At 35.0% G+C, this 23,928-nt stretch overlaps 9 protein-coding genes and 1 long non-coding RNA gene across 22 annotated transcripts; 8 read left to right on the top strand and 2 right to left on the bottom strand.

The window, feature by feature from the left end:
- Positions 1 to 26: 26 nt before the first annotated feature.
- Positions 27 to 1,769, bottom strand: AT2G32140 (transmembrane receptor). Its single transcript, NM_128773.6, has 3 exons — positions 934 to 1,769; positions 663 to 821; positions 27 to 516 (listed from the first exon to the last, which is right to left on the bottom strand). Exons 1-3 carry the CDS (start codon positions 1,431 to 1,433, stop codon positions 114 to 116), a joined length of 1,062 nt encoding a protein of 353 aa, NP_180773.3. The 5' UTR covers positions 1,434 to 1,769; the 3' UTR covers positions 27 to 113.
- A 1,518-nt stretch (positions 1,770 to 3,287) lies between these two features.
- Positions 3,288 to 5,348, top strand: AT2G32150 (Haloacid dehalogenase-like hydrolase (HAD) superfamily protein). Of its 3 annotated transcripts, NM_128774.4 has the most exons (8): positions 3,288 to 3,528; positions 3,627 to 3,692; positions 3,781 to 3,878; positions 3,969 to 4,006; positions 4,106 to 4,193; positions 4,288 to 4,500; positions 4,584 to 4,649; positions 4,743 to 5,348. In NM_128774.4, the coding sequence occupies exons 1-8, from the start codon at positions 3,495 to 3,497 to the stop codon at positions 4,929 to 4,931; spliced, it is 792 nt and encodes a 263-aa protein (NP_565738.1). In that variant the 5' UTR covers positions 3,288 to 3,494; the 3' UTR covers positions 4,932 to 5,348. The 3 variants fall into 3 exon arrangements, with proteins under 3 accessions (NP_565738.1, NP_001325314.1, NP_001325315.1); NM_001336370.1 differs by having other exon boundaries at positions 3,389 to 3,528; positions 4,584 to 5,185; NM_001336371.1 differs by having other exon boundaries at positions 3,404 to 3,528; positions 4,288 to 4,649; positions 4,743 to 5,166.
- Positions 5,349 to 6,537: 1,189 nt separating this feature from the next.
- On the top strand, positions 6,538 to 10,783 carry AT2G32160 (S-adenosyl-L-methionine-dependent methyltransferases superfamily protein). Of its 4 annotated transcripts, none has more exons than NM_001336372.1 (18): positions 6,538 to 6,825; positions 7,163 to 7,235; positions 7,425 to 7,468; positions 7,784 to 7,826; positions 7,937 to 8,005; positions 8,073 to 8,186; positions 8,266 to 8,337; positions 8,616 to 8,660; positions 8,759 to 8,838; positions 8,981 to 9,048; positions 9,146 to 9,212; positions 9,385 to 9,498; positions 9,660 to 9,733; positions 9,833 to 9,915; positions 10,003 to 10,062; positions 10,147 to 10,215; positions 10,326 to 10,379; positions 10,474 to 10,697. In NM_001336372.1, exons 1-18 carry the CDS (start codon positions 6,638 to 6,640, stop codon positions 10,531 to 10,533), a joined length of 1,377 nt encoding a protein of 458 aa, NP_001324710.1. In that variant the 5' UTR covers positions 6,538 to 6,637; the 3' UTR covers positions 10,534 to 10,697. The 4 variants fall into 4 exon arrangements, with proteins under 4 accessions (NP_001324710.1, NP_001118430.1, NP_180775.2 ...); NM_001124958.2 differs by having other exon boundaries at positions 6,560 to 6,825; positions 9,818 to 9,915; positions 10,474 to 10,783; NM_128775.3 differs by having other exon boundaries at positions 6,613 to 6,825; positions 8,308 to 8,337; positions 9,818 to 9,915; positions 10,474 to 10,669.
- A 12-nt stretch (positions 10,784 to 10,795) lies between these two features.
- On the top strand, positions 10,796 to 16,154 carry AT2G32170 (S-adenosyl-L-methionine-dependent methyltransferases superfamily protein). Of its 2 annotated transcripts, NM_001161071.1 has the most exons (19): positions 10,856 to 11,057; positions 11,265 to 11,337; positions 11,506 to 11,549; positions 11,875 to 11,917; positions 12,071 to 12,265; positions 12,333 to 12,449; positions 12,749 to 12,820; positions 12,913 to 13,065; positions 13,195 to 13,239; positions 13,349 to 13,428; positions 13,553 to 13,668; positions 13,745 to 13,811; positions 14,143 to 14,256; positions 14,460 to 14,533; positions 14,618 to 14,715; positions 14,815 to 14,874; positions 14,949 to 15,017; positions 15,109 to 15,162; positions 15,265 to 15,915. In NM_001161071.1, the coding sequence occupies exons 1-19, from the start codon at positions 10,876 to 10,878 to the stop codon at positions 15,322 to 15,324; spliced, it is 1,716 nt and encodes a 571-aa protein (NP_001154543.1). In that variant the 5' UTR covers positions 10,856 to 10,875; the 3' UTR covers positions 15,325 to 15,915. The 2 variants fall into 2 exon arrangements, with proteins under 2 accessions (NP_850185.1, NP_001154543.1); NM_179854.3 differs by lacking the exon at positions 12,913 to 13,065 and having other exon boundaries at positions 10,796 to 11,057; positions 13,601 to 13,668; positions 15,265 to 16,154.
- Positions 16,155 to 16,240: 86 nt separating this feature from the next.
- Positions 16,241 to 17,776, top strand: AT2G32179. Of its 2 annotated transcripts, NR_140694.1 has the most exons (4): positions 16,241 to 16,326; positions 16,643 to 17,049; positions 17,139 to 17,295; positions 17,423 to 17,776. It is a non-coding gene; the product is annotated as an other RNA (long non-coding RNA). The 2 variants fall into 2 exon arrangements; NR_140695.1 differs by lacking the exon at positions 16,241 to 16,326 and having other exon boundaries at positions 16,652 to 17,649.
- On the bottom strand, positions 16,650 to 17,656 carry PTAC18 (plastid transcriptionally active 18; the record flags this gene model as incomplete). 2 transcript variants are annotated; one of them, NM_128777.3, is made up of 2 exons in its annotated part: positions 16,650 to 17,208; positions 17,588 to 17,656. In NM_128777.3, the coding sequence occupies one exon, from the start codon at positions 17,179 to 17,181 to the stop codon at positions 16,762 to 16,764; it is 420 nt and encodes a 139-aa protein (NP_180777.1). The 2 variants fall into 2 exon arrangements, with proteins under 2 accessions (NP_180777.1, NP_001323810.1); NM_001336373.1 differs by lacking the exon at positions 17,588 to 17,656 and having other exon boundaries at positions 16,762 to 17,181.
- An 878-nt stretch (positions 17,777 to 18,654) lies between the features above and the next one.
- On the top strand, positions 18,655 to 19,756 carry AT2G32190 (cysteine-rich/transmembrane domain A-like protein). 2 transcript variants are annotated; one of them, NM_128778.5, is made up of 3 exons: positions 18,798 to 19,018; positions 19,137 to 19,275; positions 19,447 to 19,756. In NM_128778.5, the coding sequence occupies exons 1-3, from the start codon at positions 18,988 to 18,990 to the stop codon at positions 19,490 to 19,492; spliced, it is 216 nt and encodes a 71-aa protein (NP_565739.1). In that variant the 5' UTR covers positions 18,798 to 18,987; the 3' UTR covers positions 19,493 to 19,756. The 2 variants fall into 2 exon arrangements, with proteins under 2 accessions (NP_001077990.1, NP_565739.1); NM_001084521.2 differs by having other exon boundaries at positions 18,655 to 19,018; positions 19,137 to 19,686.
- Positions 19,757 to 20,788: 1,032 nt separating this feature from the next.
- On the top strand, positions 20,789 to 21,706 carry AT2G32200 (cysteine-rich/transmembrane domain A-like protein). 2 transcript variants are annotated; one of them, NM_001336374.1, is made up of 3 exons: positions 20,789 to 20,984; positions 21,113 to 21,260; positions 21,391 to 21,672. In NM_001336374.1, the coding sequence occupies exons 1-3, from the start codon at positions 20,852 to 20,854 to the stop codon at positions 21,437 to 21,439; spliced, it is 330 nt and encodes a 109-aa protein (NP_001323680.1). In that variant the 5' UTR covers positions 20,789 to 20,851; the 3' UTR covers positions 21,440 to 21,672. The 2 variants fall into 2 exon arrangements, with proteins under 2 accessions (NP_001323680.1, NP_180779.2); NM_128779.4 differs by having other exon boundaries at positions 20,888 to 20,984; positions 21,391 to 21,706.
- A 679-nt stretch (positions 21,707 to 22,385) lies between these two features.
- On the top strand, positions 22,386 to 23,306 carry AT2G32210 (cysteine-rich/transmembrane domain A-like protein). 3 transcript variants are annotated; one of them, NM_128780.3, is made up of 3 exons: positions 22,386 to 22,507; positions 22,655 to 22,793; positions 22,909 to 23,306. In NM_128780.3, exons 1-3 carry the CDS (start codon positions 22,477 to 22,479, stop codon positions 22,952 to 22,954), a joined length of 216 nt encoding a protein of 71 aa, NP_565740.1. In that variant the 5' UTR covers positions 22,386 to 22,476; the 3' UTR covers positions 22,955 to 23,306. The 3 variants fall into 3 exon arrangements, with proteins under 3 accessions (NP_565740.1, NP_001324698.1, NP_001324699.1); NM_001336376.1 differs by having other exon boundaries at positions 22,655 to 22,822; positions 22,909 to 23,230; NM_001336375.1 differs by having other exon boundaries at positions 22,655 to 23,230.
- Positions 23,307 to 23,309: 3 nt separating this feature from the next.
- AT2G32220 (Ribosomal L27e protein family) lies at positions 23,310 to 23,923 on the top strand. Its single transcript, NM_128781.3, has one exon. The coding sequence runs from the start codon at positions 23,345 to 23,347 to the stop codon at positions 23,750 to 23,752; it is 408 nt and encodes a 135-aa protein (NP_180781.1). The 5' UTR covers positions 23,310 to 23,344; the 3' UTR covers positions 23,753 to 23,923.
- Positions 23,924 to 23,928: the final 5 nt, after the last annotated feature.

Below are 23,928 nucleotides of genomic sequence, written 5' to 3' on the forward strand. Positions count from 1 at the left end.
TGTGGTGTATCGCGGGTCAATATCTAGTTAAGTGTAAAAATGATATATAATTAAACTTAAATACAAGTAAACTAAATCAAAATACTAACGAATCTAAACCATAACTAAACCAACTATATACACTCTAATATGATGGTGGAGTCGGATGAGATGCCGAGAACTTCAGCCCACACTTGCTTCCTCACCTTTGATCTCCTCGGCTGATTCTCAAGGGAGCTACCGCTTCCACTGCCACTTCCACCACCTCCTCCGTTACTACTCCGTATAAGCTCCGATAAAGTTTTAACATCAACTACCACCGTTTCCGCCGCTTGTATAGCGTCGCTATGCGCCCTCTGAAGCTCTGCGTAAGCAGCTACAATGGAAGTTGTACTAGCGACGAGCTTCGCAACCAACGCTTTTAAAAGGGAGTCTCCGTCGTCATCTTCATCGTCGAAATTTGGTTTCTGTGACTTAAACGTACCGACTCCGACTCCATTGTTGGAGGAGACCTTCCTCATCGTCGACGTCGAAACTCTATTACATGTAAAACATATGTTATACGGACGATCATTTGATTATTTTGTTACCCTTATATTATTCATATCATATACGAGTGAATGAAACTGTAGTATGAGAAATGGTCTAATTAATGTTTTAACTATATGAAAAAAAGCTCTTACTCTGGTGTATCGTACATATCGGTAGTGAGTTTCCTTTCAGAAACCACGAAACAGTCGTCAATTTCTTCTCTATCTCCATTTCTTTCTCTGGAGATATTTGACAGGGCTTTCTTAACTTCCTTGATGATTGACCTTATGAAATCCTTCTCAGATTTATCACTTTGATGTGTAAAAGAAAAGAAGATTAATGGGTTTAGTAGCTTTCCTTTACACTTACTTGGTATCTTGTGCTACAAGAAACAGACAATTTTTATGATTGAAAAATCGTAACCTGTGTTCTGGTAAGCACAATGCAAACGTTCGGGAAACAGAAGTCAAAGCTTCCGTCCATTTCTGGTATCTTTCTGGTTCATGATGATATCTCTCAATCAGATCCCTGAATTTATCGCCGAATTTTCCTTTAAGACCCTTCACCACTGCGGGATCAAGCTTGTAGAAGATGGGAATCGCTATGATTTTCTTTTGATCAACGCATTTCTTGATCTGTACCAGCTCGTCCAAACACCATTTTGACTCGGTGTATCCCTCAGAGAAGATTACCAACGCGATTTTTGACTCACCTATCCTCCTAAACAGGCTGATTAGGTCTTTTCCCCTCACCTCGTGCTCATCTATAAAGACGTTGATGTTTTTTTTCTTCAAGGCAGGCACAAGAAAACTGATGAAGCCTTTGCGTAGCTCTTTTCCCCTAAAACTGATGAACACTTGAGGTCCCGTTGGGATCACTGATACATTAGAAGAAGAAGAAGGAGAAGAAGAAGCTATTGCCATCCGATCTCGAGTTCTTTCTTAGAAACAAAAGGAGTTTGATCGATTCTTGTTTGAAAGAAAAGAAGAATCTGGAAGACGCAATGAAGGAACTTGTTCTGGGACAGCAAAATCTGTATGTCTTTTTTTTTTTTTTGGTTGGAATTGAAATTACCTACATCCTATCGTCGTTAATAATTAATATTCAGACAAAAGAAACTTTTTGGTATATTTCCTGGAAACTTCGGTGCCTAAACACGGAAGTTGCAAAGGAAGAACACGACATAAGCCCCAATAATTGAATGGAGAAAAGAATTTTCTAAGAATCTCTGGAAAACAAGTGACTACTTCTCTGACCACGCATAGGGGGAAAGGAATTTCGTCCTGAATTTCAGAAAAATTTCGACGTAATTTCTTTGCAATTCAAGGAAAATTTGCCTCAAATATGTTGTCTCAGGTTTTGTACTACACTACTCAAATATGTTTAAGACAAGTTACTAATACTCAAAGTTACATGAAATAAATAGTTAGATTGTATTGCAGAATCCAATTTGTAAAATTAGAATTGGTTTTAAAATATTTAGATAAAAAAAATATAAATTATTATTAGAACTTAAAATATTCTATTAAAAATTTTATATATTTTTTACAACTTATTTAGGTGAGTCTTATCTAGTTACATACGATGATGAAAGTTGTTGTTGCTAGACTCCAGATGAAGAGAACAAATGTGATGATTTGGACTAGAAATATTAATTGTCATTCTTCTCTGGCTCCAATGGTTATTCAAATAAGTATATGATAATTGAAATTTTAATAAATGAATAATGAAAGCAGAAAATAATAAGAGTATCATGTTGGAATCTTTCACGATAGAAGATGAAGAAGTTGTAGAAAATGTCCAACCAATAACGCAACATATTGGTGACATCTTTTGATGGGGAAGTGCTGATGTTTGGGAGAGGTCCACAGACAACTCAACAACTATCAATTAATAAGTATACTATTTTATTTAAAAAAATCAGAACATTATCACTAGCAATATCGTATTTCTTATGTGTGAAAAGAACACGATTCCTAATTTCTGCTGGTTAGATAGATTCATGGCATTTTTTTCTTCTTTTTTTCGTGGTTTTTAGGAATTTGTAATGCTAATCAGTAGTACATGAGATTTTTGCTAATCATTCTCCAATAATCTGGTGTAGCATGTGAAACACGTACAACTGAACGAAGCATATTCTGTCAACGCGTAGTAGCCTACTAGGAATTGATATTATTTTTTGTGTGAAACACACGTGTTTTGTGTGCACAAACTTAATTAGGCTAGTGAGTCGATCGTGACATCATATTTGAATTTCACATAAAGGCGATGTTGTTAAGAAAACATCTAAAAGCTAAAAGTTAAAACCTAATGATGGACATTTCATATGATACTTCATCGATGTTTAGTACAAACTATAGCGACGCGTTGCCTAATTTTTCTGTAACTTTTCTTGTGATGGCATTGAAAAACTAAATTCTATTAAGTTAAAATATTGGAACGTTATAGTAACATTTACTATCAACCATGGACGAAGTTTAAGTTTAACATTAAAAAAAAAAAAAAAAAAAACATGGACGAAGTTCCATGCTCGCTGAAGACATCGAATAAGTAATATTTCATAGCGTTTTAATACAAGTTAATTAGAACATTTTTAGAGACTTAACACGTTAGGTTAATTAAAAAGTGGTTTAACATTGTTTAATTAAGATAGAAAGCGGCCATTGCAAGTTTGAAACACAAATGAGGATAGAATATGATCCGAGTAAATATCAAATCATATTTTATAATGTAATGGATGTTCAAAGAAAATGTATAACCAGATAAAATAGACGAAAGGGATTTGAACCATGAGTCAGCAGTCAGTATCCATTATTAAAAAATAGAGAAAAACAAACACTAAAAAGAAAAGACTCGTCTTCCTATAAATACCTTCAAACATCTCCCTTTCTTCACGCCTCTTATTGTTGTTTGCTATATAAATCCTCCAATTTCTCAATATTCTAAACAAATTATATATTTTCTTACTTACTTGTTCTCTTGTAATGGATTTCTCTCCGATCAACTGCCTCATTTTCGGTAAAACATTTATACAAATACGTGATATCAAATTTGGTAAAATGTGTTTACTAAAGTTGTTCTAATTGTCTTTGGTTTGTTTCTCTAATTGTGATCAGATTTGGATGACACATTATACCCTCTAAAAACTGGAATAGCGCCAGCTGTCAAGAAGAATATTGACGGTAACTAAACAAAAACAATCTTAATTAGTGCTTAATTACTTATATTTTTCTTAAGACATTTGGGTGAATGATATTATTATCTGGGCAGATTTTCTAGTGGAGAAATTTGGATTCTCAGAAAGTAAAGCTTCAAGCTTAAGAGTTGAACTCTTCAAGACTTATGGAAGTACTCTCGCTGGTCTTAGGGTAATTTCACTTCTCCATTTTCTAAAGAATTACTAGTTCATTATATATCATTGCTTTCTAATTTATTTATTTCTTTCTTATAAATTGTAGGCGTTAGGTCATGATGTTCATCCTGATGAATATCACAGGTAATAATCAATCATCTTCAACAACTATATAAATATTTTGATCTCAGGAAAGCGATTTTTGTTCTTAAGCTTTTTTTTCTTGCAAAATCTGTTTTGTAGTTTCGTGCACGGAAGGTTACCGTATGGGTCGATCGAACCAAACAACAAGCTACGTAACCTTCTCAACAAAATCAAACAGAGAAAAATTGTAAGTTTAATCTTTTATTTATTGTGGCATGAATTTTTCTTGGGTCCATACAGCCAACACTAATAAATGATCATTTGTTTTTTCTTGGGTCCAGATATTTACGAATTCGGACAAGAATCATGCGGTGAAGGTCCTCAAGAAACTTGGTTTAGAAGATTGTTTCGAAGAGATGATTTGTTTTGAGACAATGAACCCAAATTTATTCGGGTCAACAACCCGACCCGATGAATACCCGGTTGTTCTCAAGCCTTCGTTGACCGCAATGGATATTTGCATTCGTGTAGCCAACGTTGATCCTCGCCGAACAGTAATATTCTTATTTATTTAATTATTTCTTATGATAAAACTATTGTATCATCATTACAATAAGCAAACTGTTTTTGTAAATAGGTATTTTTGGATGATAATATCCACAATATTACCGCGGGTAAATCTGTCGGGCTTCGCACAATCCTGGTAAATTTTTGTTACATTTCACATTTATTAATTCCCTATTTTGCGACATTTGTATGTGTTAGTTTCAAGTTTTAAAAATTTGGTTACAAAAAGGTGGGAAGAGCAGAAAAGACGAAAGATGCGGATTATGCGGTGGAGACGGTTACTGAGATAGCTACGGCGGTGCCAGAGATTTGGGCTACGGCGACGGCGACAGGCGGATTTGACGTTGGTGGTGAGAGGATCAGACGGAGCAAGAGTGAGCTGGAGGGTATGGCTTCAATAGCAGCCGTCGGTGCGTGACGTGATCGAGTGGGCGGATCGTGGCCGTTGGATAATTTTAACGTCTAGTGGTTGGGATTGTACAGGTGGCGTTAAAATGTTGATAATGCATATGTGAATATAAATAATAGTGGTGGTGGACAATATTCATCCCATGTGGACACCAAATGTGAATACGCAATCAGATAATATTATGTATGATGATTATGATTTCAATATGTGTACATTTTTATTCAACTGATTTTTTTAAAGTTTGATTGGGATTTTATAATTAGTCTGTTCGTTTCGTCGCCGCGGGTACCTGCGGCTGCGGTAGACGCAACTAGTTGTGTTTGTTTGGTTGCCGCAACTACTTGCGGCAAAACGCAGCGTCAAACGCAGTTTTCTGCGGTTAAAAATTTTAGACGCCATTTAAATTTAGCGTCAAAGATGAAAGAGTTGCGTTATATATCCTAAATGACAAAAATATCCTTATTATTTTTGAAAATTCACAAACAAACCAAGCGATTCTCTTCTTCAACAAACAAACCCTAAATCCCAATTCTCTTCTTCGTTTCTTCTGTCAAGATCACCAAACATGCGGCAGCGTCGGTGGCAACGATGGCGGCATCGAAACGAACACAAAACCTGCGGTTGCGACAGCGGCTGCGGCAACGTTGGCGGCGACGAAACGAACAACAACCTGCGGCAGTGTTACCGTTGCCGCTGCCGCAACCGCAGCCGCTGCCGCCTGCGGCCACTAAACGAACAGACTAAATATAGTTTTTTATTAGAGATATGCTGTTTATAATTTTATCTCCAACCACCATGATACATATTACAGTTAAATCTCTATAAATTAATAAATTCTTTCACTCCCGAATTGGGACCATTATAAAAAATAATATAAATCGATAAATTAATAAGATAATAACTTTTTGAAAAGTCCTATGTAAATATATGGTCTCATCAATATCATAAATTAATAATTTTATAAATATATCAATTATATATACATTATATGTAAGAAATTGTTTTGAAATATAATTCTAATATTTTTTTGCTTAAAACTTGTATTTATTCTTATTTAAAATTTAGTTATAGTATTTTACTTTATCAAAAACTTTTGATGTTGTTTTCTAAACATGATATTATTATTTACTTGTAATTGATTTTTGAAAGATATTTTCTATAATGAAAAAAATCTTATAGAAATTTTTGAAAAGTTACTAAATTAAGAAAATCTCTGTATAAATTAATAAATATTAATTTATCGATAAATTAAAACATCTATAAATTAATAAAATTTTGCAGTCTCAACATTATTAATTTATAAAGGTTTTACTGTATTTGATAAACGAATCCCTTGCGATTTATATCTTGCTGTATTTCTAAATCCTACCGAAGTTTTTTTTCTACTGTAGGAAGTAATTCACAGTTTTATATCTATGGTATTTATAAATTCTGAATGTCTGGCATTACAACATTTAAAACGTTCCTAACTTACTCCATTTTCATTGTAGGAGAAATAATATAACATTTATATCTATGTTAGTAATATAACATTTTCAAATTGCTATTGTTATATTTTCAAATTTGGACCTCATGTTCCTTAGTAGGCCAAACTTTACCCCATTTTCATAGTAGGAGAAATAATAAAACGTACCTTTCAGAAATAATCTTACGTCAAAATATATCCTTAAATAACAGAAAAGTCTTTTTAGTCTTCGTGTATACGAGGAACCATAATGATTTCATCGTCAGAGATGATGGCGACGGAGAAGGCTCCGGAATTTGTAACAGCCATGGCAACTGAAACTGAACGGATAGGGAATTCGAGGGAAGTAGATGAGGAGAAAATAAGCCGCAAGAAGAATCCTGAAGAAGAAGCTCTTGAAGCTAAATGTCTTCCCGGAATCATCAGTGCTTATCTCAAGTAGGTTCCTGTTTTTTCTTCGTTTTTACTCATAAATAGCACTATCTTGGCGGATTCAAGAAGACTTGACCGAGTTAAATCTTAGACTTAAGTTTTCTCAAGCTCTTTAACCATGTTACTTGGTTGGATTGTGTATCTTTGTAGGGTGATTCGTTAGTTGAGTTTGTTTTGGTCATTTAAGTTTGTTGTGCTTTGAACTCAAAAAGCAATTGGCAATTATTGAATTGGCCCATGTCCTTTATATACGACTCAAGTCCCTTCTCATATTTTGGATGTGGGATATTTCTTCGCTTTTAGGTTAAATAGTTACTTTCCTTGTGCTTGGAAATTCTTACAGTTATCCCAAGGCTGCGGAAGAAAATCTGAAAAAATGCGAAAGATCATATCAGAAGCTGTCTCCTGCGCACAAGGTAATTTTGTTATTTGTTGTGTTTACCAATATTATGTTAATGGTTTATTGCTGCAGCATATTTTAGAATATTCAATATTCAATAATAGCCGTTAGGAGATCACCCAAATGATTCAAGTCAAGTTGATTCTTTGTTATAATAGACAGAACTAACTATCTTCAGCCTTGCCTTTTTTTTTTCCTTGTCCAGGCATTGGTAACCCATTTCCCTATGAAGTTGCAGAGATTAAGAAGGTGAAATCTATAATCAGTAGATACTTCACTAATCACTATATATTATCTTGTACAATTAGATAAACGTCACAGAGTAATAATATTCATATTTTATATTTTTCCATTATAGTTGCTTTTCAGATATGATTATTACTTCTTCATTTGTACTTGGATATATATTATTTTTTTGTCACAATAATGATATGCCCTAGAGAAATTGAGGTCAGGGGCAGTCTAAACGTGTAACAAGCAAGTTATTGGTGTGGACATTTTCATCCTAAGCATGGTCTTATTTGAAATATGAGTAAGTTGTTGGACTTTAATTTGTTGTTGCAGGTGTATATTGATGAATTCACATTTCATATATAATATGCTTCAGGTCAGTTGGAAACATATCTTCTTCAAATTCCATTTGCGTTTCAATTGCTTCATGCTATTTATTTGATTTGTAATTCGTAATTTGAACCATGTCCTGTAATTATTTGGCAGGCTTTTGAGCCCCCTATAGACTTGAGTAAACACATGCGCGAGCCAATAACAGGAGCACTGTCTATGGAGGTCAGATCAAGACTTGGAAATTTATCCTTTTCATTTTGAAATCTTTAATTTATATGTATAAATGCAGGAGCTCCAAAGGGAGGAACATCATCATGATCATTCCCTCAAGAATGCAGAGATAAGACTCAATAACAAGACATGTGAATTTGATGGAGGCCACTTAAATCATGACCATGGCAGTGTAATCATGCCAACTCATATACTTTTATACCTCATATAGTGTAATTCTAATTCTAATGTTGCTCTCTTTTCTTTCTTAGGTACCATTTTCATCTCATGATTGGTTGGATTCTTCGTTACAGGCGCATGTTCCTCTGGTTGATGTAAATAAGGTATGCTTTTTCACTTTTACTATGGTTGATTATATTAGTTTTTTTTCATCCTAGCAACTCATAATTGTTGTAGAGCTATTTTAGTGTGAACAAAGATAAAAAGAATATATCCTCAATTCTCAAAATGTACATGAAACATGTTAGAGGTGAGAGGTGACACGCACACCAGTACAATTGTATATATATATATATATATATATGTTGGATGTTGTGTGTATTGCTCACCAATCTATTACTTAGAAATGTGCATGCATGGTTTTTGTTGTATTCTAACACAGGTTCGTTGGGTAATAAGGAATATAGTTCGAGACTGGGGAGCAGAGGTAATCATATTTTTGTTTGTCATGATGGCAAGGATGAGATCCTTTCTCTAATATCATGATCACAACTTTAGTGGTATATACAATCTTTTGACTTACAGGGTCAGAGAGAACGAGATGAATGCTACAAGCCTATCCTTGAAGAGCTTGATTCCTTGTTTCCTGATCGTCACAAGGAGAGGTACACTTTCTGACTTTTGAGTTTCTGACCTCCCATCAATGCATTCTGAGTATTTTTGTTTTACCATTCAATATCTAAATTTGGTGGCTTTGCTGTCTAATCCATAAACTCTGCTTACAAAGTTAACGTATATGATTTGCAGCACTCGTCCAGCCTGTTTAGTCCCTGGTGCTGGACTTGGGCGGCTGGCCCTTGAAATTTCTTGTCTAGGCATGCAGTGGAGAAGCAAACTTTTTTTTTTTGTTTTTTTTTTGTAGCTTTGATGATAGCGAGGAATTAATATAACAACTCTTGTACATTGGAACAGGTTTCAGAAGCCAAGGCAATGAAGTTTCATACTACATGATGTTATGCTCAAGTTTTATTCTTAATTAGTAAGAGTTTCTTACTTTTCTCTTATACATTTTTAACATCAGCCAGCAACAAACTTATAAGTGTGTTTCTAAGTTGCTTTTGGAGAGTCTCTAAATTTGATTGAGTTAATTTCTTGATTCTGTTCCAGTTTTGAGTTTTGCTCTACTTTTTTTCTTTTTTCTTTTTCATAAGTACACAATTGCCTGGTGAGTGGACAATATACCCCTGGATACACACTAACTGCAATTCACTCTCGGATGATGATCAACTACGCCCTATTTCTATTCCTGATATTCATCCTGCAAGGTATGCCTTATCAGAGAGAGTACTTTGCCTATGGTTTGGAAATTTTTGATAGCTTTAAGGATAAAGGGACTAAGCAACTTGTATTGGGGATTTCATGGAGCTACTACAATCATTTATTTCAATTTACTAAAAAGTTTAATGTAAACACTCTCTGAGAGCAGTGCAGGAGTAACAGAAAGTTTCTCAATGTGTCGTGGTGATTTTGTTGAAGTATTCAATGAATCAAGTCAAGCAGGTAAGAAATGGTGACTACTTGCTTTTGTTTAAGCCAATATGTGTATGTTTTATACCAAATACACCACTCATCACTGAGTTTCAGGAATGTGGGATGCAGTTGTGACTTGCTTTTTCATTGACACGGCTCATAACATCATCGAGTACATCGAAACCATATCCAAGATTTTAAAGGATGGAGGAGTACGTAATTTCCTATACGTACCCTCCTTTCCAACGTCTTTGATATTTCATCACTCGCCTATCTAAATTAATGAATTTATCCATCAGGTTTTGATAAATCTAGGACCTCTGTTGTATCACTTTGCAGACGAGCAGGGCCTTGAAAATGTAAGCATTGGAATTGTCACACAATCTCTCGCTAGATAAATAAATTTGATATAACAATAATATATCTTACTTGTTTCTCCTTAGGAAATGTCGATTGAGCTAAGTTTGGAGGATGTAAAGAGAGTTGCTTCACATTATGGGTTTGAGATGGAGGTAAATCTACACAATATAATGACAATGACATTTGCCTGTCAGAAATAAAACATCTCATGATGCATGTTCTTCCTCACTTATATGAGTGGTTGTCCTAACAATATTTGCAGAAAGAAAAAACAATAGAAACAACGTACTCTACAAACCCCCGGTCTATGATGAAGGTCAGATTTTTTTCCATGTCTTTGGATTTGTGGTTGACTTTTGGATCCAGAGATGGGTTTAATTTGTGCATGATGTTGTGTGTGTCTGTTGCAGAACCGATACTATCCTGTCTTCTGGACAATGAGGAAGAAGTGTGCTATAACAACAACTTAACCAAATATTCCTCAAAACTATATATGTTTTATTCTGTTGCATTTGTTTTTAAGGAATTAACGGGTCCAATCTAAAACACATACTATTTCTTTTGTTGTTGCAAAATAATGAAACTGTGTTTTTCGGTTGATGTTTGAAAACCAAGTAACCAACACTCAAAGCTAAACAAAACCTTTGGCCTGTGGGCACAAAGCTAAAATTTTATTATTTTCTCGGCACTACTACGCAAATAGGCTAACTAAGGCCCATTAAATAATATGAGGCCCAACTTGAAAAAGACTCGTTTCTTGTTACTAATAACCTTTCCGATGAAATCAACTCCAAAACCGAAGAGCCACCACCATGGTTTCGCCGTCAGAGATGACGGAGACGGCACCGGCAATTATGACAACGGAAAGCGAAAGGATAGAGAGTTCGAGGGAACTCGTGGATAATGAAGAGGAGGAGAAAATACGCCGTCAGAAGAAGCTCGAAGAAGCTCTCGAAGCCAAATCTCTTCGCCGCATTATCAGTGCTTACCTCAAGTATCTCACTTTTCTCAGTCCTTTTAAACACTCATCCTTCTCTGGATTTTACATCATTTCATAGGCACTGTGTTTTCTGATTCTAAAGATAATTCTACTGATTGGGAATTTCAAATCACAATTCTAGTTTCTAGATTTTACTTTTTATCTTTTTCTTTAGCATTTTGGTATTGGTTCTGCATCGTTGACCTTTGGAAATGTTTACAGTTACCCAGAGGCTTCGGAAGAGGATTTGAAAAGATGGGAAAGATCATATCGGAAGCTGTCTCCTGCACACAAGGTTATTTTTTGCCTCATTTCTAGCATTGAGAATAGTAGTAGCATGTTCTGTAACAGTTAAGAGATTACCAAACGATTTCAAGTCAAGTTGATTTTTTGTCGAATCTTCTTTGTTTGCTTATATAATAGAACTAATGGTTTCAGTGATGAATTTTTGTCCTTTGTGTAGGCATTGGTACCCCATTACCCTATGAAGTTTCAGAGATTAAGAAGGTGAAATCTTTAGTCAGTTAAATATTTCACTTATCATCTTGTAGTCTTATTAAATGTCGCGATTCACTTGGATGATATTCAGAATTTTTTATTTCCATCATAGTTGCTTCGAGGTTTGCATTTGATTGCCTAAATTTTGTGTTCGGGTGTCATTTTTATGATATCCATGCTTCTTATAATTCTTCTTTCTCATGCTTGCATACTAAACTCGATAGTATGCAAGATTGAACTTGACTCATTTCTATCCTGTCTGTACTTGTCCCAGACACCCTGCACATAGTGTTTGTTGAAGTGTTAGTAAGTTGTTGGATTTTGTTTGTTGCAGGTGTATATCGGCGAATTCATATTTCATATTTAATATGCTTCAGGTCAGTTGCAGACATTTCTTTTTCTAATTCCCTTGGTGTTTCATTTGCTTCAACTTATTTGATTATGTGATTCGTAACTTGACTTGAAATGCTAGAAAATCTACAGTTCATGTCAATTGTCATGTAAAAATGTAATTCATAATTACTTGGCAGGCTTTTGAGCCTCCTATAGACTTGAGTCAGGAACTTGATGGTTGTGAAGACTCAAATCTTGACTGCGCTCCACATGAGAGATACACTCTAGATGAAAGGCACGACTCTTCTTGTCAGCCGGCCTTGACCAATAGTTGTACATATAAGGAAGAAAGCAAACACATTCGTGACCCAATAACAGGAGTGTCTATCGAGGTCAGATCAAGACATTGGAACTTTATCCTTGTCATTTAAAATCTTTAATTTATTTGTATAAATACAGGAGCTTCAGAGGAAAGAAGCTCATGATCATTCTCCCAAGGATGACTCTGCAGACACAAGAATCAACGATAAGACATGTGATTGTCATGAAGGCCAGTTAAATCATGACCATGGCAGTGTAATGCCAACTCATATACTCTTATACCTCAGTTCCGCCCAGAAAACGTTTTTGACTATGTTAGCTTTGCGCAGATTCTTTAGTTATTGTATCAGTTAAGATCTTTGGTGGGATCATATGAGTATTTCCTGGCATTCTAGATCAAATGAATTTTAACTGTTAGTCTATATTAAGAAAGCATTCAACTGTCAAGCATAGGCTTGTTGTATATATTTTTGCATTATACTTCATTTATGACTATAAAATTGTCATAATTCATGTGATTTTTCTAATTCTAATGTTCCTCTTTTCTTTCTTAGGTATCATTTTCATCCCATGATTGGTTGGATTCATCGTTACAGACACATGTTCCTCTGGTTGATGTAGATAAGGTATGGTTTTTCAAATTTACTATGGCTGGTGATATTCATTTTCCTCAGTCCTAGCCTCCTAGGTAATCATAATTGTATAAGAGCTCTTGTAGCGTGAGACAAAGATCATTATGTGTCATGTTAGAACTTATTCTCAATCTCTATTAGTTCCATTAGGCAGTTTGGTAAGTTATGAGGGTTGGTTTGCTCATGTAGCTTTGCATGGGGAGGTAAATCCTGTTGAGCTTAAGTGCACCTTCTTACACGTATGCATATGCACATGATAGAGGTGACACACACACCAGTACAATTGCATATATTTGTTGCGATGTTGTGTGTATTTCTCACCAATCTATACTTTAAAATGTTCATGATTTTGTTGTATTCTAACACAGGTTCGTTGTATTATAAGGAATATTGTTCGAGACTGGGCAGCAGAGGTAGCCATATTTTTGTTTGTCATTTTCTTCTGACAATGATGTGTGGAAATCCTTTCTTTAATCTTAAATCACAACCAAAGTTTTAGTGGTATATTCTTTTTACTTGTAGGGTCAGAGAGAACGAGATCAATGCTACAAGCCTATCCTTGAAGAGCTTGATTCCTTGTTTCCTGACCGTTTGAAGGAGAGGTACGCCGTGTTACTCCTATTTGTTTTTGACTTTTGGGTTTATAGAGACTTAACAAGAGAGAAACAGAAAATCGGATAATGGTTTTAGCTCCTTCTTAGTACCAGACGACTAGTATTTGATTAGTACCTGCTGCATTCACTCTCCTTACAAAGTTGACTATATGATATGCAGCACCCCTCCTGCCTGTTTAGTCCCTGGTGCTGGACTTGGACGTCTGGCCCTTGAAATTTCTTGTCTAGGTATGCAATGCGGAAGTAATTTTTATTGTATACTTTATGATAATAAGGTATATGACAATTATGTGCACTGGAGCAGGTTTCATAAGCCAAGGAAATGAATTTTCATACTACATGATGATATGCTCAAGTTTTATTCTGAATTAGTAAGAATTTCTTATTCTCTTGAATACATTATCTTTTTATATTCCTTACGTGTCCGCCTCAAAGAGCCTCTCTGTCCTCCTTTTCTAGGTTGAGATATTTGGTCACCCATGTTGTTTCAGAAAATAGAAATCAGTTTATCCACAATTCAGTAATTCACATCTTTTACTTTCACATCAGCCAACCTCTAAATTTCAAACTGTTTTTCTAAATTGCTCTTGGAGAGTCCACAATTTACTTTCTTCTCTGATGTATCTCTAAATTAAGTTGAGGTAGTTTCTTACATTTGGTCCAGTTTTGAGTTTTGCTCAGCTTGGTTTTTGTTTTCATCAGTACACAAGTCCCTGGTGAGTGGACAATATACCCCTGGATACACAGCAACTGCAATTCGCTCTCGGACAATGATCAGCTACGCCCTATTGCGATTCCTGATATTCATCCTGCAAGGTATGCCTTATCGAACAACAGTAGAACTGGCCTATGGTTTTTGGAATGTGTTGGTAGTTTTAGGTATAAAGGCTCATCTGTTTTTTTTTGTGAAACATAAGGGAACTCAATTGAAAGGGATTAGGCAACTTGTATTGGTGATTTCGTGTAGCTACAATCATTTAAACGTCACTTTACTAAAAAGGTTAACATTTTGTGAGCAGTGCAGGAATAACAGAAGGTTTCTCTATGTGTGGTGGTGATTTTGTTGAAGTATACAATGAATCAAGTCATGCAGGTAAGAAACGGTGGCTACTTGCTTGTTTGTTTAAGCAATACACCATTCATTTGTTTAATTGTAACCGTTAATTCTTAATTTCAGGAATGTGGGATGCAGTTGTTACTTGCTTTTTCATCGACACTGCTCATAATGTCATCGAGTACATTCAAACCATATCCAAGATCCTAAAAGATGGAGGAGTAATTACCCTGTCACACTCTTTCCTTCACCGTTGACCTTTTTCTTTCTTCTTTGATGTTTTCTTTGCTCCTGACATATCTTAATTAATTTTCCATCAGGTTTGGATAAATTTAGGACCTCTGTTGTATCATTTTGCGGACACATATGGCCATGAAAATGTAAGCATTGGAGTTGTCCCACAATCTCACCATAACTTTGGTATCACAATAATAATTTTCTTGTTTCTCCTTAGGAAATGTCTATCGAGCTAAGTTTGGAGGATGTAAAGAGGGTTGCTTCACATTTTGGGTTTGTGATCGAGGTAACTACTCGATATAAAAATGACATTTTCTTGTTGATCATAAAACATTTCATGTTCTTCCACACTCAGTACTTGTCCGTAACATTTGCAGAAAGAAAGAACAATTGAAACAACTTACACTACAAATCCCCGGGCTATGATGCAGGTTAGCTTTTTCATGTCCCTATGATTTTTCATTATCTGTTTCTATATTCGGGTGGTTGATATCGGATAGGTGGATAAATATGTGATGTTGTGTGTTTTGCAGAACCGATACTATACTGCCTTCTGGACAATGAGGAAGAAATGTGCTATAACAACAACTTAAGCAAATTACTCCTGGACTCTTTATTTGTGTCTGGATTTCTTTTGTTTTTCTTTGATGAATAAATTATGATCTTATAACAGAAGCGTCGAAACTATTAAACTAGTTGCTTCCATATCAAAACAACGTATTCATGACTTCGTTTTATTATGGAAAAATAAGAAACAGAACAAGTATTTCTTTACATATGAAATTTTTTGAGTAACGAAAACATAAGCTATACAGTTTCTTGGATAAGGGTAGTTTCGTTATTTAAGAATAACAAATTACTATGGATTTGGTGGCTTAATTTAAAGCCCAGGAGTGTAAAAATTGTAATCTCACCGACTCTTATTAATTTAATCACAAAATAAAATCAATTTCCTATGAAGAAAAGGAAAACCTGAATTGTTGCTATATAATAACCAACCCTAGCTTCTATATTTTCCAATTCTCATCTATACCTTCGTTCCTTGACTACAAAGCTAACCTTTTTCTGGTGGAACAAATTTCGAGACGACGTCTATCGGATGTGCACAAAGAGTACGGTACTAACGAAGACAAAAGCTTTAAACTGTTGTATCCGCCCGTCATGTCGTTAGAGTACGAGACTAAGAAAGACAAATCGAAAAAGGAGGAACCTAGGGTTTACTCAGGGCGGGTTAATATGCAGGAGTTGACAGAGGACGTGACAAGAATCATACATGAAAATGCCATGAAGATTCGTGACGATGGTGTGCCTGTGAATTTGGTGGACCTCGGATGAATAAGCATGCGCTTGAGTTGAGGAAGTGGAAGATGAGGGGAAACTGGAATTATGTCTTTGTTAAAGGTTGGAACGATGTGCTTGATGCTAACAAGTCGAATTCGTTTAAGGAAAAAGACGTCTTTCCTCTCTGGTCTTTCCGATCTGGAACAGGTAAACTCTGTTTTGCTCTCACCCCTAAAAATTCCAGCAACGGCTCTACTTCAGGAGAATCTGGCAGTGGCGGCGATGGTGCTTCTACTTGAGGTGAATCTGGTCAGGTACCGTTACCCATTCCTCCGGCAATAGATTCTAGCCACTCTGGCCAAGGCTGTTCAGGAGAGAGCAGCTCTAGTTCTTCCTAATCATAACTCTGCTTATTGCTTAAGCCACAAGTAAAACGGATTTAGTTTTCAGGCAAATCTGGCTTGGTTTTCTTTCTTTTTTTTGTTCAGTTGATGAAATAGTGGGGTTTTGTCCAAATTGTGAGACCCATGATATGATGTTTTGATTTGAGTTTCTTTCTTTATGTTTGATTTTTTTTTATCTCTCTCTGATGCTGCCTATGTTTACTTATGATTAGCATTGAAAATGCAGAACAAAGGAGAGAGAACTTGTTTTCTTATATTATCACAAAAAGATCCATCAGGCTACAACAACACACAACAAGTGTAAAGTTTCTTGGCTCTACTAAAAACTCAAAAGTCAAAGTTGGATCAATCATCACCATAGGCCTTGAAACAATACCGCTCAATATAAGGAGCGTTAAAGAAAAGATCAGCTTCCAACCATTTCGGATACCGAACAAGATCTCCAGCTAAAAACTGCATATACCTCTTGCTTCCTTCGGGAACAACTCGAACCTCTCCTTGTTCAATGTAAACCAACTGATCCACCTGCCAATCCCATGGCAATTTGCATTTCCCTGTCTTCCAAACTGACCATCTCGAAACCCCAAGTTCCTCCAACCGTTTCTGTGAAACTTTCCGTTCCACTTTAACATTGTATAGCTCCTCTAATGGTTTCTCTGTCTGCATACAAGTCACCCTAAAGGCTCTTTGAACTGACAGGTTATTTGTCTTCTTACATGTAGTGACAGAACCTGGGAATGGTGTAGTCATTATCAGACTTGCCATGGCTGCTTTTATCCAATCTTGTCAAACCTGAGATCCACAATGAACTTTAAATAACACATATCGAAAACATTGTGATGTGTTAAAGTCTTGTAACTCCTGAAACAGAGAAAGAAGGTGAATTTCTTAACTCTAGTGAGTAAAAGTGAATTATATTGTAAAGCTGAAGGCTTTATCATTTACCCTCTTTGCAATAGCTTATATGAATCAATGACACAGCGTAACACAAAAACTCACAATTCAGGAAATTAGCTAATGCCCATTTGCTATTTCGATTGGAAAAGTGAAAACTCATCGCAAAATTGATGATATACGAATTTAACCCAACAAGCAAAAAAAAGGTTGTCGATTTCAAAACCAAAAAAAAAAGCGGAAGACAGATTATACGCATCGAAATCGAATTTCTTACCAGCGGAAGTGTGAGTGAGAGTAACCCTTAAACCCTGAAGCAGTCAGGCTTATCCGATCCCCGATATAATAAATGTTACAGAAACGACCCTAATATTTATATTTGTTTTAACTTTAGACTAGAAGTTTGTTTTGAGTTAATGTGACCCAAATATTTTTTCTATAGACGTAACGTTTTCAGATTTGACGTAATCCATTGGTCAAACTTTTGCATTGAGAATGTTGACGTAGATGATCTTTTGCATAGCGCGTTATATCTTCTTTTTTCTTTTTCTAGGTGTGGTTATACGTGACGAAAATAAATTACGTTTAGTAAATGGAGAACTACATTGGTCGGTTAACCAAACAAACAACCAAACTTCTCTAACGTTGATATTCTATATTATTAGGTATACACTAATTAAATCACAACTTGCGTTCACATTCTCACCTGATATGAAACCAATACTCAATTTCCTTAACTGGAAAAATTCCATGTGGCCTCTAGAAGATAAAGTTTTCGGATTTAATATTTTTTCGTGAATTCTTACAGAAAGGAAAATGGTTAGTTGAATCTCTAAATGAAACTATTCTCAAAATAACATATATTTTGTTTTACGTTGTTAAGTTGTTTACTATTTTGTCAGCATTGTGAGGTTTAGTTGTAATATTCTCTCTTTTTCTTAATTAACATGTAGATATTCCCGTAGAGAAAGCACTAAACTTTTGCTTTGAGAAAGAAAAGAAACTCTTTATTAACAAAGAAAGGAATAACATATAACTCAAATAAAGACATGCTGAATTTATCATTTCATTCATGGTGCATATTCTAATGTTGTTAAAAGTAAAATATTTCGCATTAGAAAGGTTAACAAAAACAATAAAAAAGGCATATCTTCATATCATTGTTATATTATATTTTTTGGTTTAAAATATTTAAATCCTCTGTCAGAAACCAGAGAGAGGCGTATTAAGGTTTCTGCGTTTTGTTAAATTGATCTTGAGCTCTAAAGGCTGTCTAATGCAGTGTTTTATTTAATTAGCCTTTATAAGATTTAGGCAAATATACATAAACAACTAAGTAAATATATACTTCCTCTGTTTGAAAATATATTAGCATATCTCAATAAATATTGAAATAAATATTATTCCTTGCATGTGTGAGTCATTTACTTATTCTTAAAATTTGAGTTACATAACAAAAAAAAGGAAGCTTCGTAGCAGTTTTCGTTCGTCGTTGGAATAAATATATGGAGACTTAGCAATTAATGGTGCCCTCACGCGGTTCTACTAAACCGACCTCCTTTTTGCTTCCCTTACCTATATATACATATATCTCTATCTTCACTTCATATTAATCTACACCTCTACATACGATTTTCATTAAACACTTTTCAAAAACAAATCATAATCTGTTCGAAGATGAGCCAATACAGCCAAAACCAATCTTCAGGTTTGTTGTTCTTACAAATTAAGCATCATATGTTGTCAATCTCGTCATAATGATCATGTATTTCTAAAGTCTTATGGTAATAAAACTTATGGGCGCCAAATCATATATGTGTAATTAGGAGCTTATCCTACGCCGCCAGTGTCTACCGGCCCTTATATGACACCGCCACCGCTCGGTTACCCGACGAGCGACATCAGTCATGCCACGGTGGCTCCGGTGGAGACAAAGTCCAAGGGTGATGGATTCTTGAAAGGCTGGTTAGTCTTCTTTTTACTACTTTTTGTTTAATTTCTATTATAACCGGGGCCGCACGTAGAGGTGTAGTCCAAGGGTGATGGATTCTAGTCTTCTTTTTACTATCAAACCGGATCGGTTATTGTGTGTTGAAATATAGATTAATTTTCTTTGCTTTAATTTTCTAAATGCAGTCTTGCGGCCATGTGTTGCTGTTGTGTCCTCGACGCCTGCTTCTGAATTTGAGAAATTCGATTGTTTATTTGATGTTTCATGCAAATTATTTATCATTGTATTTTGCTTTACCCAAATTATATTTTGGGATTTGTATGACATTTGGAACTTCTAATATTTCTTAATTCATTTATTTATTACTCTTTCTTTTGTATTGTGTAATTTTTACCTTCTTATAAATAAATCGTTTTTTCTCTTACACATCTAAACCATGCTTAAATTTGAATTTCCGTTACGTCAGCTTGGACTCGAAAACCAGTAACATTATTAGGCCAAAGTTATAAAGAATGAAAACTATTGGCATGAGATTGTAAATATTGAAAAGATTGATGCGTGAGATTGCAAACAACCATCAGAAAAAGATTATATGATCGTTAAAAGAATAGTTGAAAGTCTCCAAATCATGATGGAAAAGAGACAAGTGAAGATGGTATAATTTCTTAAAAAAGGAAACATCTTTGGCAAAGTCTATTTACTTCCTTTTGCGTTAAGACGTGCCGTAGTTCCTATGGTACGGGAGAGGACTACTCGCCATAGGAAATCTATGGTAAAATTGGTCATTTTTCATATTAAGCTCTTCAAATGGACAAAAGGCTAGAGGGTATATATAGCAAAATATAGCTGATTTAGTTTATTGAGTAATAAACTTCTCCAATAGTATAATCTTAAGCTGCATATTTGGATTACGCATAGAGCTTCTAAACTATCTAGTAAGTATATATGCCATTAATTAACAATGAGACTTTGCTTTTTCTTTTTCGTCAAACTCACTGGGACTTTCTTAATCACAAAGTTGTGGAGCAAAATACATCACAAGGAAAGAGCCAACTTGTATCGTCTTCTTTTTTTTGGGCGCGATATATATATATATATATATATATATATATATATATATATATATATATATATATATGCGACTGAGTCACGAGAAGTCGTATTTATAATTGGTCTATAAAGAAACGTCAAATATTATACCTAAAATATTAAAAATTAACATTATTCTTTGCATCATCCAGGGGCGGACCCACGGTATAGTTTGTGGGGACAGTTGTCACCAGTAATATATAAAGAATTAAAGGTTTTAGCTTATACATTATAGTTAAAGTAGCAAAATGGTAGAGACTGCCCCTACTAAATGCTGAAGATAGCAGGTTCGATTCTCATCTAGTTACATTTTGCACCTACTAAATTTCTTGGCTGGGTCCGCCACTGGCATCATCTAGTTATTCTTATAACATTTAAAAATAATGGTTCTTTGCCGTTTTCTTTAGTCGTTGGAATAATAAATTTCTGGAGACTAACAATGACTGTTATCTGCGCTCACGCGGTTCTACTAAAACCGACCTTCTTTGGTTCTTCCCTTACATGACTATATATCTTCGTTTGCAAATATCAATCCATATATCATACACATCTACATACCATTTTCATCTACATTTTCAAAGAAAAATCATAATCTGTTCGAATATGAGCCAATACAGTCAAAACCAATATGCAGGTTTGTTTGTTTTTTGAGTCCCTACAAATTAAGCATCATGATCATGTATCATCGTTCATCAATCTCGTCATACATCATATTTCTAGAGTTTTATGGTAACAAAACTAATGTCAAATATGTATAATTAGGAGCTTATCCTACGCCGCCAGTGTCTACCGGTCCATACGTGGCACCGCCACCGCTCGGTTACCCAACGAACGACACGACTCATGCTACGGTGGCTCCTGTCGAGACAAAGTCTAAAGGTGAAGCTGCTGATGGATTCTTGAAAGGCTGGTTAGTCTCTCTTTTTTCTTTTCTTTTTTTCCAATCCTTTGGAAAATTTTAGGACAATTTGTTATTGTGGCTCAACGTAACCGGGACCGCACGTTTGATAAGTTATTGTTTTTTTTTTTGTTAAATGCAGTCTTGCGACCATGTTGGCCTGTTGCGTCCTCGACGCATGCATTTTCTGAGTTCGGAGGAAGCAGTCGATTGTTTATTAAATTTGACACTTCATGCAAATATTTTTCATTGTATTTTGCAAGTAGTTTTTGGGATTCGATTAGCTTATAACATTTGGACCTCCTATTTGTTGATTTAATTATTTATTACTACTTTTTTTATTTTATTACAACTTAGTTTGTAATAGTAAAATTTATTCTACTTTGTGCCCAAAACTGTCAATTGTTGTTCATTTAAATTTCTGGAATTAGATTTAGATACGCTAAATTAAATCACATTTTGCGTTTATATTCCCACCTAATTTGAAACCAGCAATTATTCTTCTTCATAAGAAAACTTTCATGTGCTCTCTCGAAAATAAAGTTTTACTCTAATAACAACACGCACTTTGGACGAGATAAAGCGATTCAAGTAAAATTATTATGGTTCAAACTATTATCTAAGATCCGTTTGTGTAAAACATAACTTCTAATAACATATATATTCTGATCTACTTTTGTTAGTTTTTATTAGTTAATATAAGCGTTAATTATTGTTCTCTCTTTTGCTTAACATGTAAATATTCCCATGGAGAAAGAAGTACACTTTTTGCTTTGAGAAAGAATAAAAAAACTCTTTATTATTACTAAATCAAGAAAAATATAAAACCATGCTGCATTTATCATCATTTTACATATTCTATATATAAGGTTCTCTAATTCGTATACTTTTGTAAATAGAGAACAACGAATTAAAAGACCAAATCGATAGCATCTTACCTTTTTGTTGATATTTATTAAGAGAAAAAATCAACACATTGTTATTCTTCAAGAGAATAAATTTCTGGAGACTTAGCAGTTAATGCAATCTGACCTCACGCGTTTTTTTTTTTTGACCTCACGCGGTTTTACTAAACCGACCTTCGTTTACTTCCCTTACCTCTCTATATATATATCTCTATCTTCATTTGCATATTTCAATTCATTTCATAATCATACACCTCTCTACATTTGTTACTACTTTCTTCTAACTTGTTTTCAAAGAGAAATCACAATCTATCTGTTCCAAGATGAGTCAATACAGCCAAAACCAATCTTCAGGTTTGTATTCTTTTCTTCGTACTAATTTAGCATCAGACCATATGTTTAGTCAATATTCTCATGGTTATAATCATATTTGCAGTTTCATAGTAGTAAGTACTTTTTTAAATGGTAATAAGACTAATGTGAAATATGAATAACTTATAGGAGCTTATCCTACGCCGCCAGTGTCTACCGGCCCTTACGTGGCACCGCCACCGCTAGGTTACCCAACGAACGACACAAGTCATGCCACGGTGGCAACGGTGGAGACAAAGTCCAAGGGTGATGGATTCTTAAAAGGCTGGTTAGTCTTCTTTTTCTAGTATAAACCAGGCATGCACGTTTGGTTAACTATCAAACCGGTTCGGTTATCGTGTGTTGCATTGATTAATTTGTTTTCTTTCATTTTTTGAATGCAGTCTTGCGGCCATGTGTTGTTGTTGTGTCCTCGACGCATGCTTCTGAAGACTTAGATGGTTTATTTTGATTATCTTTGTATTTTGCTTTACCAAAATGATTCGACTAGGTTTATGACATTTGGTACTTCTATTTGTTAATTCATTTCTATATCACTCTTTCTTTTGCATTGTGTAATTTTATAAATTCTTAATATATCGTTTGTTTTCTCTTAGACATCTTCTAAACCACGCTAGATTCACATTTTTGACTTTATTACCGGTTAGTCAACGTGGACTTAAAATCAATTTAATAACACTATATAAGCCAAAGTTATAAACAATTAAAACTCTTGGGGTTAGAATGCAAATAATGAACAAATCGATGCGTATAAATATCTCCCGATAAAGCCCTAGAATCCAAGGAAGCGCCGAGAGAAAGACAGAGAAGAGAGTGACAATGGTGAAATGTATGAAGCCAGGAAAAGCCGTGATCCTTTTACAAGGACGATACACCGGTAAAAAGGCGGTGATCGTGAAATCCTTCGATGACGGTACCGTTGAGAAGAAGTACGGTCACTGTCTCGTCGCCGGATTGAAGAAGTACCCAAGCAAAGTCATTCGCAAGGATTCGGCAAAGAAGACGGCTAAGAAATCGCGCGTGAAATGCTTCTTCAAGGTCATCAATTACCAGCACGTGATGCCTACGCGCTACACTCTTGATTTGGATCTGAAGAACGTTGTCTCCGCCGACGCGATCTCGTCCAAGGATAAGAAAGTGACGGCTCTTAAGGAAGCGAAGGCGAAGTTTGAAGAGAGGTTTAAGACTGGCAAGAACAGATGGTTCTTCACCAAGCTTAGGTTTTGAATTCTACAGTTTTTAATTTTAGTTTTAAAGTTTCAATTTTTATCTACCATGAATTGTTTTTGCTTCTGGTTTAGCTCAAGGTTATGTTTTGTTCTAAATTTCAGTAATATATATTCAATTTTGATGGTTAAAGTTTTAATCTTTCTAGTAACTCTTCATTGTGAGACATTTCTTTC

Source organism: Arabidopsis thaliana, chromosome 2, assembly GCF_000001735.4.
Source record: "Arabidopsis thaliana chromosome 2, partial sequence".
In the NCBI taxonomy this organism is placed as follows: Eukaryota; Viridiplantae; Streptophyta; class Magnoliopsida; order Brassicales; family Brassicaceae; genus Arabidopsis; species Arabidopsis thaliana.

What these genes read in the sequence shown, in the direction of transcription:
- AT2G32140 (NM_128773.6), bottom strand. Translation starts at nt 1,433, where the DNA reads ATGGCAATAGCTTCTTCTTCTCCTTCTTCTTCTTCTAATGTATCAGTG. An exon ending in TTGTGCTTACCAGAACACAG is followed by an intron (nt 822 to 933) that starts GTTACGATTTTT and finishes TACACATCAAAG; the next exon opens with TGATAAATCTGAGAAGGATT. An exon ending in GATATGTACGATACACCAGA is followed by an intron (nt 517 to 662) that starts GTAAGAGCTTTT and finishes TACATGTAATAG; the next exon opens with AGTTTCGACGTCGACGATGA.
- AT2G32150 (NM_128774.4), top strand. Translation starts at nt 3,495, where the DNA reads ATGGATTTCTCTCCGATCAACTGCCTCATTTTCG. An exon ending in GTACTCTCGCTGGTCTTAGG is followed by an intron (nt 3,879 to 3,968) that starts GTAATTTCACTT and finishes TATAAATTGTAG; the next exon opens with GCGTTAGGTCATGATGTTCA. An exon ending in ACGTTGATCCTCGCCGAACA is followed by an intron (nt 4,501 to 4,583) that starts GTAATATTCTTA and finishes TTTTGTAAATAG; the next exon opens with GTATTTTTGGATGATAATAT.
- AT2G32160 (NM_001124958.2), top strand. Translation starts at nt 6,638, where the DNA reads ATGATTTCATCGTCAGAGATGATGGCGACGGAGAAGGCTCCGGAATTT. An exon ending in TAAATCATGACCATGGCAGT is followed by an intron (nt 8,187 to 8,265) that starts GTAATCATGCCA and finishes TTTCTTTCTTAG; the next exon opens with GTACCATTTTCATCTCATGA. An exon ending in ATTATGGGTTTGAGATGGAG is followed by an intron (nt 10,216 to 10,325) that starts GTAAATCTACAC and finishes CAATATTTGCAG; the next exon opens with AAAGAAAAAACAATAGAAAC.
- AT2G32170 (NM_001161071.1), top strand. Translation starts at nt 10,876, where the DNA reads ATGGTTTCGCCGTCAGAGATGACGGAGACGGCACCGGCAATTATGACA. An exon ending in AGCTGTCTCCTGCACACAAG is followed by an intron (nt 11,338 to 11,505) that starts GTTATTTTTTGC and finishes TCCTTTGTGTAG; the next exon opens with GCATTGGTACCCCATTACCC. An exon ending in TCATATTTAATATGCTTCAG is followed by an intron (nt 11,918 to 12,070) that starts GTCAGTTGCAGA and finishes ATTACTTGGCAG; the next exon opens with GCTTTTGAGCCTCCTATAGA.
- AT2G32190 (NM_128778.5), top strand. Translation starts at nt 18,988, where the DNA reads ATGAGCCAATACAGCCAAAACCAATCTTCAG. An exon ending in CAGCCAAAACCAATCTTCAG is followed by an intron (nt 19,019 to 19,136) that starts GTTTGTTGTTCT and finishes ATGTGTAATTAG; the next exon opens with GAGCTTATCCTACGCCGCCA. An exon ending in GATGGATTCTTGAAAGGCTG is followed by an intron (nt 19,276 to 19,446) that starts GTTAGTCTTCTT and finishes TTCTAAATGCAG; the next exon opens with TCTTGCGGCCATGTGTTGCT.
- AT2G32200 (NM_001336374.1), top strand. Translation starts at nt 20,852, where the DNA reads ATGACTATATATCTTCGTTTGCAAATATCAATCCATATATCATACACA. An exon ending in CAGTCAAAACCAATATGCAG is followed by an intron (nt 20,985 to 21,112) that starts GTTTGTTTGTTT and finishes ATGTATAATTAG; the next exon opens with GAGCTTATCCTACGCCGCCA. An exon ending in GATGGATTCTTGAAAGGCTG is followed by an intron (nt 21,261 to 21,390) that starts GTTAGTCTCTCT and finishes TGTTAAATGCAG; the next exon opens with TCTTGCGACCATGTTGGCCT.
- AT2G32210 (NM_128780.3), top strand. Translation starts at nt 22,477, where the DNA reads ATGAGTCAATACAGCCAAAACCAATCTTCAG. An exon ending in CAGCCAAAACCAATCTTCAG is followed by an intron (nt 22,508 to 22,654) that starts GTTTGTATTCTT and finishes AATAACTTATAG; the next exon opens with GAGCTTATCCTACGCCGCCA. An exon ending in GATGGATTCTTAAAAGGCTG is followed by an intron (nt 22,794 to 22,908) that starts GTTAGTCTTCTT and finishes TTTTGAATGCAG; the next exon opens with TCTTGCGGCCATGTGTTGTT.
- AT2G32220 (NM_128781.3), top strand. Translation starts at nt 23,345, where the DNA reads ATGGTGAAATGTATGAAGCCAGGAAAAGCCGTGATCCTTTTACAAGGA.